The 12,439-nt window shown below is 54.4% G+C and overlaps 1 protein-coding gene across 1 annotated transcript in view; it reads right to left on the bottom strand.

Annotated features, from left to right (window-relative positions):
• Window positions 1–12,439, bottom strand: part of SLIT1 (slit guidance ligand 1) — a 168,250-nt gene that overhangs the window by 44,557 nt on the left and 111,254 nt on the right. The window contains exons 5-13 of the mRNA XM_030334219.1: window positions 9,423–9,494; window positions 7,845–7,916; window positions 7,170–7,241; window positions 6,524–6,687; window positions 5,076–5,223; window positions 4,529–4,600; window positions 3,945–4,016; window positions 1,711–1,782; window positions 818–961 (exon numbers count right to left, since the gene is read on the bottom strand). Coding sequence (XP_030190079.1) covers window positions 818–961; window positions 1,711–1,782; window positions 3,945–4,016; window positions 4,529–4,600; window positions 5,076–5,223; window positions 6,524–6,687; window positions 7,170–7,241; window positions 7,845–7,916; window positions 9,423–9,494 — 888 coding nt within the window. The remainder of the gene's footprint in view (window positions 1–817; window positions 962–1,710; window positions 1,783–3,944; window positions 4,017–4,528; window positions 4,601–5,075; window positions 5,224–6,523; window positions 6,688–7,169; window positions 7,242–7,844; window positions 7,917–9,422; window positions 9,495–12,439) is intronic.

The following is a 12,439-nucleotide window of genomic DNA, read 5'->3' as shown; positions in this document are numbered from 1 at the left end:
TGCCTAGGGTTGTTCCTTTCTAATTTTTAATTTATAGCCATCATTGCTATTACCGTATTTCATCTGGTTTAAGATATTATCAGTTGCAAGATGCTCTGTTATTTTATGTATTAGCAGAAAAGAACAAAATCCTGCCAATTAGGGGCACCTGGGTGGCTCAGTCGGTTAAGCGTCTGACTTCAGCTCGGGTCATGATCTCGCAGTTTGTGAGTTCGAGCCCCGCATCAGGCTCTGTGCTAACAGCTCAGAGCCTGGAGCCTGCTTCGGATTCTGTGTCTCCTCCTCTCTCTGCCCCTCCCAAACTCATGCTCTGTCTCTCTCTGTCTTTCAATAATGAATGAACGTTAAAAAAAAAATTCTGCCAATTAAATGACATGCCATTGATTGTAATACTCATCCCAGCTTAGAGCTGTTAATGTAGAAACAACGGATGTCTTAGAATTGATATTATTATTATTATTAATTACAGCCAGCATTTAAGGAGCATTTACAATGAACTAAGTTCTGCACAAACATCCCCTTTTATCTCATAACAACCCCTGAAGAAAATAGTATCCTCATTTGATGAATGAGTGAACTGAGGCCCAGAGAAGCTAAATTAAGTTGCCTAGAGTCACACAGCTAATAAGAGGCATAGCTGGGATTTGGACCCAGGACTATCCAATCCCAAATCTGTGCTCTTTCCTCTGTGAGAGGCCATCCTGGTGAGCAAAAGGCACAGGGCAAGACAGCTGCCTGTCCCTGGGGGGCTGTCGCCTCCCCCTAAGTCTTCCTGCAGGTGCAGGGACCGAGGGGAGGAGGGCAAGAGGGCACTCACAGGGTCTGGATGGCCCGCAGGGAGGTGAAGGTGCCCTTGGCGAGACTCTGGATCTTGTTGTCATACAGGGAGAGGAGCGAGAGGTTCTGCAGATCCTGGAAGGCATCGGGCCGGACACAGTTGATCTTGTTGGCATTCAAGAGCCTGTGGGCAGACCAGGGCCAGCTGGTGAGAGGAGAGGCGCGGATCCGGCTACATCAACACGCCCTGGGCACCTCCCGGCAGGAAGCATGGCTTGTCTCGGGGAGAAGAGCACAGGAGCAGGTGCAGGGGGTCTGGCCCTCTGCATGTCCACTCCATACAGGAAGCCGCGAAGTCCGACTGCCCTCTCTAAGCGAGGGATCATCCTGTTCCACTGCTCCTCTCCCTTTCAAGCAACTGCTACAAGTGCTCATGGGGTTCTTGGGAAGCAGAGAGCACAGTGGTCAGGCCTCCTCCCAAAGGCATTTTGGGGGCTCCCCTCCTTTCCAGAGTCTGCCGGGTTTCCAAGTATCTGAGATGGAGCATTTAGGTTCCGTGCCTCTCAGATTCTGGGAGAGAACCCTTGCCTGAACTCTCATGGTTGAAGGAGGCTGAGCTGGGTCTGGATGTCCCCTTGCAGGAGTCAAGTCTGTCCCCAGCCATGCTGACCTCCTTGGGAACACAGGCTGCATCGCGGGAGCCTCTCAGCTCAGGCGCCCTGTGATCGGCTCTGAACCTGACCCCCCTCCCTCTCTGGCCTTGCCAGAGTCCCAGAGTCCCCCATGGCACCCCTAGCTCTGCCATCATCCAAGTTCCTTGCCCCAACGAGTCCCACACCCCCAAAGAGGCTGACAAGGCTAGTCTGAGAAGCCAGAGGAATACTAGCCCCCTCCCTGGGCGCCACCCAAGGACACCTGCAGATGGGTCCTTACAGGAGCTGTAGGGTGTACAGGCCTCCAAACACACCCCGGGGGAGGTCTGTGATCTTGTTCCCATACAGGACCCTGGAGACAAAAGGCAGCAGAAAGAGAGAGTAAGAGGACAGCCCACCAGGAGGGACAGGGCTCTGCCAGTCACACCCGCACAACGGCACCACTGCTAAGCCATTCACAGGGCACAGCGTGGTGGTGTCGGTTTGTTGTAACAAGTTGCCAGCAGGTGGCAGTAAGGTGTGCTCCTAAAGGGTTCCCCATTTGTAGTTTGCAAAAGGTACCCTATGGGCTAGAGGCAGCAGTGATCCCCTGTTACTGTAGGAGCAGCCCCCCAATAACCTGCTCTCTGCCTCACACATGGAACCCCCAGAAGCCTGCAAAGGGGCCCTCTGGGGAACTTCATGGGAAATTAACCCGGCCCTGGATCTAAAAGGTTCAAGGAGGAGAAAATCCCATGAGCGGGATAATTAACATATTTTCAGAGGATTATAGGAAAAAGAACAGGAAGGCCAGACGGCATGTGTGGAATGAGCTCTGACGTCAAGCAACAGAAAACACCCCAGAAAGAAAGAGATCAGTTTAGCCGAGCTGAGATCTGGGTGGTGGGGTACGAGTGGGTGTCATACCTGAGTTCTCTGTGTTGAGCAGGAATTCTGGTGTATGATTCAAAAAAAAGCAAAGGTTCAAAAAAGCCATACAGGCAAGAATGGGTTGGGGCAGAGGATGAAGTACCAACGGGGCTTGGGAACTTGCCCAATATCACAAGCAGCCCCCATAAGCCACCCCTGTAAACAATTCAGGCTGAGTAAAAACAGTATATGTGGTCTCTTCATACACGGCTTCAAGATCCTTCCTGAAGGAGGGCATGGCAGAAGCAAAGGCCCTACGGTGGGGTCCAGGTTGCCCCTCCCCCTGGGGGGGTGGTTCAGTGTGGCTCAGGGGAAACAAATGGAATAATAGCTTGGATTTTACCAAGCCAGCACTAGGAAGCCTCTGAGACATGATCAGATTTGCATTTGGAAAGATCCCTCAATATGCTCGGTGGAGAACAGAGTGGAGGGGACAGGGGCTGAAGCAGGGAGACAAGGTCAGGGTCTGCCAAGATGGATGCTGTCAATGAGGTCCTTTAACACGACATCATCACAAAAGTTCCCAGATGGTGGGGAGATGGCTTTGACCAGGTATCCAGGAGCAACAGGAACCTACTTAAATGTTATTGCATTTTGGCAGGTCACCTCCAGATTCTGATCTCCTCAGCCAATGATAGAGACTCATCACCAGGCCGTCAGGTACAGCTGTGTAGATTGTATACTGCACAACTTACAGGGTGCCATTCACAAACAGTCCCACCCACTAGCTCAGACTCTACTCCAAGAGAATAAGGCTCACAGAGAGGCACTGAGCTGGCAGCCTCACACACTCCCCAAGGGGGAATTCCATCCTATCTCACTTCTCAGGCCCCTAATCTATACAAGGCTTGTGTCCATTGCTGCCAAGGACAAGCAGAAACACTAACTCTTAAGAGTAACAAAAGGCCCCTACCAATGGGGAACTCGCCCAACTACAGTGCACTCTCTGCATAGACCTCCGACAGCAAGAGACTTGGTGAACTTGGGGTACAAGCAAGGGCACCGGGAAAAGGAGAGATGAAGTAACATTTTTGAAGCTGCATGACATTTTGTAGATTGATGGACCCCACCCCCACCTTCACCCCCACCCCCATCCTTCCCCCTGTCCCCCACAATAAACCCTCCAGGGAAGGAAAATGGACAGAAGTGGAGGAAAACACTTTTTTCACATCACCCACCGCAACCTGGGATCAGAGCACATTTGGGAGGAAAGATACAAGGTGTGACAGTTGTCACAACTGGAGCTGGGAGTGGCTGCCCTTACATGTGAGCTGGGGAAGGTTTAGGAGCATAGAGTGCTGGGCCTCTGTGCGGAGGGGGGGGGGGCAACAGGAAGCCTGGGCCAAGTCAGAAGACTGTAGCAAAGGATGCTGGGAAAATCCCCTTCATGGCAGGAAGAGCATCAGAGTTGCCAGGGGCAACAGCTCGGCCTGGCTTTTCCAGGCACTCAGCCCTGGATTCCCTCCACCCCTTCCCAGTTGCAGAGCGTCCACCAGAGAGGAAGGGGGAGCTGGGCACAGCATCTCCCTCCAGGGCCCATCAGAGTGGCCACAGCACAGGGGCGGGGGGCTCCCTGGACCCTGGCAGACTTGCACTGCTACTCACAGCGAGTTCAGGGAGCGGAGGCCCTGGAAGGCATCGGGAGCGATCTCTGCAATCTGGTTGTTGCTCAGGTCTCTGCAAAGTGTGCAGGAGGGAAGATGGCTGAATCCCGAGGTGGCCACCAAGCCCTGCTTGACCCCTCCTCCCAGATGCCATGGGAGGGCAGACATTTCTTTGACATTAGGAAAATGAGGGGCCAGTTCTCCCATCCACCTGAAATGCCCCGGCCCCTATTTCCCCGTGCCGTGAGAGAGTCATGCGCAGGCCAGGAAGTCCAGACTTGGTCTCCTTTCTTGATAAAGCTTTACCCCGCATCCCAGTTTCCCCTACACCCCCTCTCACGTCCTAGTAGTGCCCCCGCTGAAATAGGAGGGTGACAGTCAACTCTGGTCATGTGCCAGACTCAGGCTCAACACCCCATTTAGGCCTCATGATAACCCTATGACAAGGTCACAGCACCACCATCCACATGTCACAGATGACCTGGGCAGGTAGAGTCAAGACCTGCCCCGTGTCTGTGGCTGCCTGCTCCAGGCTTTTCCTCCTGCCCCAGGCTGACCCCACAGGAAGCAGCGTGAGGTACTCACATCCTCCGCAGTTTTCTGTAGGGAGAGAAGGCTCCGGGAGGGATGGACTTGATCCCATTGAGCTCCAGGCGGCTGCAGAGAGAGAACACAGAGGAAGCCCAGGGTCAGGTTACCCCAGTCCTGACTGTTGCCTGCTGGGATCACCTGCCCAAACAGGGCCCTTTGCCCCTGTTCCCATCCTCCGTCTGGAGTAGATGGGCTGGCACAAACAGGGGAAAGGTACACTGCTGTATTGGAGCCCATTATCTCAGGCTTTGGTGGCTGCAAGGGGCCCATAAATCAGGCTAATACTAAGAAACCTACTGCAGTGGACTCAGCTGGGCTGGACAATGGACCACAGAGAGTCACCCCTTCCCCAGCCCTCTCGAGCTGTCCAGCTTTGGGCAAAGGGCTCAGCCCAGCTGAGGCTAACTGTATCTCCTCCATTTGTACAGAGGGGCCTCAGGCAAGCCCTGCAGTAGAGCCCTGCTCCCTCTCCCCCCTGGACCGCCAGAGCCGGGCCGGCCCGAGCACCTGTGCCCCAGCACCCTCCCTGCCCTGTACTCACATCTCTGTCATGCTCTCAGGCAGGTTGGCGGGGATGGCAGTGAGGCCTTTGCCACGACAGTCCACAATGCCATTGCTGCAGGTACACATGGCCGGGCAGGAGCCGGAGGACAGGGTGCAGGAAGGCACTCGGCCCGCTTCTCCTTGGCCTGAGGAAGCAGTGGGCTGTGATCTGGGGGTGTCCCATGTCAACACCTCCCACCCCAGATACAGCATTATTATACAGAGCACATGTGTTTTTCTGACTGAGGATGAACCAGAGGAGATCACCAGGGACTACCATGTGACTCTGGGTGCTGGCACATGGCAGGTACTTGCTAGATGTTTGCTGAACTTGAATCTGGATCTAACTGCGCTGCATGAGAGTGTGATTCACACGCTAGGAAATCCTGGCCTAAATTCCGAAGCTCCAGGTTCTAGTCCACGTCACTCAACACTTTGAGTCTCCTCATTGGTCACCAGAGAATGACAAGGACTATGTCCATGGGGCACTCGCTCTGTGCCACATGCAACGATGTTAACACACATGGTAACTCATTTAATGCTACTGCTGAACCCATGAGGAGTGTGATGTTATTGTGGCCATTTTACAGGTGGGAAAACTGAGCCCTTGACAGTTATTAGTTTGTGGAAAATCACACAGCTGATAGGTGGTAAAACCAGGATAAAGCCTACTGACTGGTATAAATTTTCTAAATTGAAGTACGACATTTAAAGTGCACCATCTTAAGTGGAGATCCGGCTGAATTTCCACTTATGGATACACCCACAGAACCGTCCCCAGACATAGAACATTTCTGTCATCTAAGAAGGGTTCCCCATGCCCCTTGTCCAAGTTACCACTATTCTGAGACCTGTCTCCAAAGATCTGTTCTGCTTATTTGGGGACTTGACATAAATGAAATCAGAGAGCAGGTCCTTTTTGTGTCCGGCTTCTTTCGCTCAATATAAAATCTGTGAGATTTGCCCATGTCGTTGTGCGTATCCATGGTTTGTTCCTTGTCACTGCTGAGCAGTATTCTATTACATGGATATATCATAATTAGTTAATCTATTCTCTTGCTGGTGGACATTTGGGTTGTCTCCAACTCTGGGCTATTAGGAAAAGAAGCTGTCTTGAATATTCTTGGACATGATGTTTTTGTGATGGGTGAGAACAGGAGATAAGGGATGGGGCAGGAGGGGGAGATGGGTGGGGGCAGGAGGTGATGGATGGGAATAGGAGATAATGAGTAAGGACCGGAGACGTGAGTGGTCCAGGCAGTGGTGGATAAGGACAGTAGGTGATGAGTAGAAAAAGGAAGTGATGAGCAAAGAGAGGTCATGGGTGGGCCAGATGTTAGTACATGGTGACAGGAGGTAATGGGAGGGAATGAGATGTCGGGGGGAGGGAATGAGATGTGGGGGTAACGGGAGGCAGGTGATGGGCAGTCAAGGGCCTGCACCCACCTGAGCAGCTGAACTCACTCTTCTGGACCTCGGCTACATTGAGGCCACGCAGGCTGGCGGGGCCCGAGCACTGGGTGAAGAGCCCGATGGTTGGCCGCTGCCTCAGCCACTGGGAGAGCCAGGCCAGGTGGCAGTCACAGAACAGGTGGTTGGAGTGCAGGCGGCTGCAGGGAGACAGGGCAGCTCACAACCCACCTCCCTGGGCCCCCAGCCCCCAGCGGAACAGCAGGAACACCAATGGGGATTACCTGCAGCGGGGGGACCACCTCCTCTGGCCGCTGCCCCTCCCCGCCCCCCAGCTCTCTCAGGGGCAGCCGCTGGCTGCAGTGTGACCAGCCAACAATTCATCTCACTGAGCTCACACAGACCCACTGCCCAGAATCGCATACCTCATTCTCAAACACAGAAACAAAGCACTTGTTCTCCAAGTTGAAACCAAATATAAGACATTCAACATCCTTCCATTTTAGCTCACTTCCCTCCCAGCCTAGGATGGCTCTGACACTCCCAGCCTGGGATGACCACTGAGAATGCAGAGAAGGAGCTCTTTCTCCTGCCTGTGGAAGCCTTTGCCCCCTTCCCCACCACCCGGGGCCCCAGCCTGTGCTCGCCCGCCGGGCTCTAGGCTGCCCCTGAGCTGACTCACAAGGTCCGCAGCTTGGGCATGTGGTTGAAGCTGGACACGGGGATGGTGGTGATGTTGTTGTTGTTCAGGGTCCTGACCGGGGGAAAGCAGAGTCAGTCGGCATCTACGCAGCAGGAAGTTACGTGTGAAGGAGGGACAGGACTGCTCTCTGACAAGCACACAGACTCTCACACCCAGATCCACGGGCTGGACCCCGGAGGCTTCGCCCGCCGAAGAGCTTGTGACACGGAGCCACCCTCAGGGATAGCCCAGAGTGGGCCAGAGGCTAACAGGCAGCAGCCACGGACTCCAGGGAGAGGGAAAAGCTGCCCACAGGCTGAAGCCAGTTTGAAACCCCCAGGGTGGGGTTTCATAGAGGGAGACAGGGAGTCATTCCTGCTTCATGTGTCAGAAAGTCCTGGAAGACACAGACACTTCCCTGGGCTCCATGCGAGCAGGGTAAGCCTGGGTCACCCGCCGCAGGTACGATGCTGTGAGCATGTGCCCCACCCCCATCCTGGGTGGTGGGTCTAGGGCAGCAGAGAGCATGGCCTCTGCCCTGGGCCTAGCACTGCCCCCCGGGGTGTCCCGGGACACGTCCCGTGCTGCTCCTGGCCCAGCCCCAGCTGCCTGGGCCTCCGCTCCTGCGTTAGCAAGGCTCTGCGGCCTCTGCTGCCCTTCCCACGCTCTACTTACAGCACCTCCAGCCCCCGCAGAGCCCGGAAGGCCCCTTCCTCGATGCAGCTAATCTGGTTCTTGTCCAGCTGTCTGTGGAGCAAAGGAAAGTTGTACCGGAATGCATGTTGCCTAGAGCAGGGGTGTCTGTCCATGTGTTTTGATCAAACATTAGTTAAACAAAAAAACAAAACAAAAAAAAAGAGGCCTGGCCCCACTCATTCAGTACACGTGCCTTCATCCAAATAGCAACTACAGTAAAACCTTGGATTGCGAGTAACTTGTTTTGCGAGTGTTCCGCAAGACGAGCAAACGTTTCTGGTAAATTGTGATTTGGCAAACGAGCGATGTCTTGCAATACAAGCAGTACGTGACGGCTAACGCCATGTGATCACAGCTGACCGACAGTTCTTGAAATTCGCTCTGATGTCCAAGCGCTTTGGAATACAAGCATGTTTCCAGAATGCATTTGTCACAAACCCAGGTTTTACCGTACTAATAAAAGTTTCAATTCTTTCTGGTTCAGTTAAAACAACACACCTACATAAAAGTTGCATTGTATTCCTTCACCTAAGTCGGCATAGGCTCTGGGGAGCAGGCGTCTGTGCCCCCACTGTGGAGACCACCTAGAGGGTGCTGGCAGCTAGAAAATGAGACAGCCTCTCCCTGGAGCAACGGCAGCCAGCGCTGGCAAACAGATTTCACCCTGAGTGCCAAGCGAGGCCGACTAGCCGTGGCCACCTGGAATGCTGCCTTTGGAATAAACCGGAGCTGTGACTTGGGTCCCCTGGGAAAGAATGCCATGCTCCGCTGTCTACTACAAACATGGGGTCAGGGAGCAAGACACAGGCCGGGCACCTGCCATCCCTGCTGCAGTCAGAGCTCAGGGAGGTGGGACGTCTGGACCAGAACAAATTTGAGTAGTAGGAATAAACTGTCACATTTATTTGTTTTTAAGATTTTCTTTTTTTTTTTTCAGTGTATTTATTTATTTTGTGAGAGAGTTCACGCAGGGGAGGGGCAGAGAGAGGGGGACAGAGACAGAATCCCAAGCAGGAGCTGCACGGTCAGCAAAGAGCCCAACGTGGGGCTTGAACCCACAAACCGTGAGATCATGACCTGAGCCGAAATCAAGAGTTAGACATTGAACCGACTGAGCCACCCAGGTGCCCCTAAACCATTACATTTAAATAGCACTTGACAGAGTGTATTTATTTCCATGTCTCGTTTAAACTTCAGAATAAGCCTGTGAGGTAAATGGGAGAAGTTAACTGACTTGCAACCACTTACACAATATGTACCTGGAAGAGAAGATTCAAACCCAGCTCTCTCAACCTGCTGAAGGGCAAGAGCATAGAGGCTGTGCCATTTAAATGGACCTCACCTAAGCACTCACAGTCCATGACACTCCCTTCTACCCAGTCCCCAAAGGCTGCCTGTTTCCTTCGACCCCAGATTGTTCCAGAAGACCGTCAGTCATCTCAGAGCCCACACCAGCTCCTTGTCTGCCTGGACCACAGGGCTAGGGGAGATGCACAGGATGCTGCAGGGGTGGCCCTCCAGCCCCTCCACCCTTGTCCCTCCCAGGCCTGGACTCACAAATTTTTGAGGTCTGTAGCTCCACGAAAAGCTTTCCTGGGGATGGCCTGGATGGTGTTCTCACTCAGGTCCCTGAGAGGATAAAGCCAGAGGGAGAAAAACACAATCAGAGGAGACTTCTCCAGAGTGCCCTGATGAGTCAGGGAGGTCAGGATGGCCAGAGAGTGCTCCAGCACCCAAGACAGTGCTCAGTAAGGCAAGTGTTTGTTGAATGAATGAATGAATGAATGAATGAATGACAGAGCTGGAGAGAGGCTCCCTGCCCTGGAAGGAGCTTTGCCCCCAGTCGCCTCCTGTCTCTGCAGAGAGGGAGTTGCAGCTGGAGAGACAAGCTTGGGGCGGCCGCGACCTACTCCTCTGCCAGATCCCAGGGAGGTCAGCTCAGCCCCCACGGCATCAGCCAGGGCTGTAAAGGAGCAAGCCAAGGAGGGCTTCTTAATAAGCCCACCGCCACCCTGGGGCCTGTGGTACGCGCGACTCACTCTCTGTTTTGCTGAGGAGGAACAAGGCTCGGGAGGAAGGCACCACTGGTAACCCAGCCAGCATGTGGCAGATTCAGGTCACGAAATCCAGGCCAGGTCTGACTCCAGATCCTGTGCTCAGAGCCTGCCATCAGCAGAGCCGACTCTAAGAGCCTGAACCCACACCGGAGTCTGGCCCCTGAACCTGCTTCTCGTGCTGGCGGGGGGCCACAGTGCTGCATCCCTGCCCTGCAGCTTGGATGGCAGAGGTCACCAAGGACTTTGCCGTTTCCCCATTATTAATGCCCTGATGGAGGGGAGGCGGACTTGCAGGGACTCTGCAAATCCCCGGCCTCTGCAAGTTCCCAGACCAGCTTCTGGACACTTCCTCCAGCTCTGCTGGCACATAGGGCCTCTGGCACCTGTCCACCAGCCTCTCCCTTCCTCTCTCAGCATCCTTACCACAGACTTTTACAACATCCTTACTACTGCCTTTGCAGGGCAGTTCTTCCCTCACCACAGCAGTGGCATCAACAGCCACTGTGTTCCAAGCATGTCCCCCAGGCCAGCATAGCCTAACATGTCACATACAGGAATCCACTTGACCTTGCACTAACCACGGGGAAAATACTATCACCATCCCCCTTTTCCAAAAGATAAAAAGGAGGCTTTGAAAAATCCAAGGGAACACAGCTGGTGAGTGGTGGCTCCAGAATCGGAGCCCAGGCAGGCAAGGTCCCTCCCGGAGCCACCCCTCACACAGCTGCCCTAGGAGCAGGCACTGGAAGTGGGGGAATGGATGTCCTCCCCTATTTTGCAGAGGAGGGGCCTGAGCTCCAAGAAGTGAAGCAATCTGCCCAAGGTTAAACCAGGATGGGGACCCAGGTGGTTTACAGGAGAGCCCTGCATCAGATGTGCCCTCAGGGTCCACAACATGGGATCCAATGCTAGACAGCTCCACAGACCCCCAGCCCCCTCTGGGCCAGCCCCACAGGGCTTTGACCATATCCTTCCTTTCAGCCATTCACCCCACAGCCCTTATGGTTCACTGCCAGCCCCCCAGCACACAGTCCCTGGGCTATGAGGGCCACCACCACTCCATCTGGGTTTTCCTGCTGAGACAGTAAACAGAAGCGTGACGGTAGAATGCATGGGCCCTTCAGATCCCAGCTCCCTGGCTGTGTATCTGTCAGTCAGCCCCTTTCCTGCCTGAGTTGCAGTGTCCTTGTGTGCAAAGTGTGGATATGAGCCTGGCAAGGACTGTCCCCACCAACCCTGTCCCCCTGCATAGAGTGTGAGCTCCCTCCCCTCCAAACCCCAGCCTCTCCTGTCCCCCAGCCCCCTAACTGGCCCCAGGCATCTGTGCTCTGGAGGGGCTTCATCGCCATCAACACCTCCCATTCCCTGTTCTCTCTCCCCTTGAAGGAAGGCATCTCAAGCCTGTGGCACAGACACTTCTCTCCTCCAAAACTACATACAATCCCCCATCACAGCTTGTGCTCCGCTTCACCATAACTGGCTGTCTCCATCCCTCCATGCAGCAGTTGTTTCGCCCACATCCACCTGCCGGCAGGTGGCAGTGGGTCTGGGGTGACGCTTGGGTCCACCTTCCTCTCCTTCCTCCACCCCACGTGCCAGTCTTCCCTCTTCCCAGAGTCTTTGATCTCAGTTGTCAGTGCGCATCTCTGGCCCCCGTTTAGTCTGTCTGTGTTCCTGGAGACATTCTCTGTGCCCCACTGACTTAAGCTGCCCCAGAACCGCCCCTGGCCTCCCCATCCATGCTACCCGCCCCACTTTCCCCTTTCTCGGCAATTCCCACTGGCCCCTCCATCTTGAGAGGAGAGGGGAGCACTTCAGCCTTTACTCATCTGCCTAATCCTATTATCACCTCTTCCTTGCCTACATAGCTCTGTCCCCTGCCCAGTTCCTATTATGCAAGTAATTGCTGCACATAATAGAGTGCAGGTGATACACCCTGTGACCTTGATCTCTACCTCTCCTTAGGTAGACGCTGACACCGGGCAGCACAGTAAACAAAAGAATTGGGAGCAAGGGCTGTACAGGCCACACAAGTAAACAAAAGACTGCCAGCGCTCAGGGGGTCACAGTCACACGACTTCTCTCTCATCACTCTCTGGGAGAAGCCAGCCACCACGTCAAGGACACTCAAGCAGCTCTCTGGAGAGTCCCACATGGGGAGGAACGGAGGCCTCCTGCCAATAGCCAGCACCGGCTGCCAGCAACGTCAGTCAGTCATCAAGGAAACAGATTCTCCAGCCTCAGTCACTTCCTGACTCCGCAGCCGGCTATGGTCCACACGCTGCCCTCAGGATTCAGACACTGAAATCCCACTGCCCAATGTGCCGGTGTTAGGAAGTGGGGCCTTCGGGGGTGCTTAGGTCATGAAGGTCGAGCCCTGGTGAGTGTGATGAAAGGCCCCATAAAGGAGGTCTGAGGGAGCTCCCTCCTGCCGCGAGAGGACACAGCTGTGAGCCCGGAAGTCTGTGAGCCAGGACATGGGGCCTCACCCGACACCAGTCTGCTGGCACCATGCTC

This window comes from Lynx canadensis, chromosome D2, assembly GCF_007474595.2.
Source record: "Lynx canadensis isolate LIC74 chromosome D2, mLynCan4.pri.v2, whole genome shotgun sequence".
Taxonomy (NCBI): Eukaryota; Metazoa; Chordata; class Mammalia; order Carnivora; family Felidae; genus Lynx; species Lynx canadensis.
Note: the sequence above shows the minus strand (reverse complement) of the source record. Positions and strands in the feature narration are given on the sequence as shown.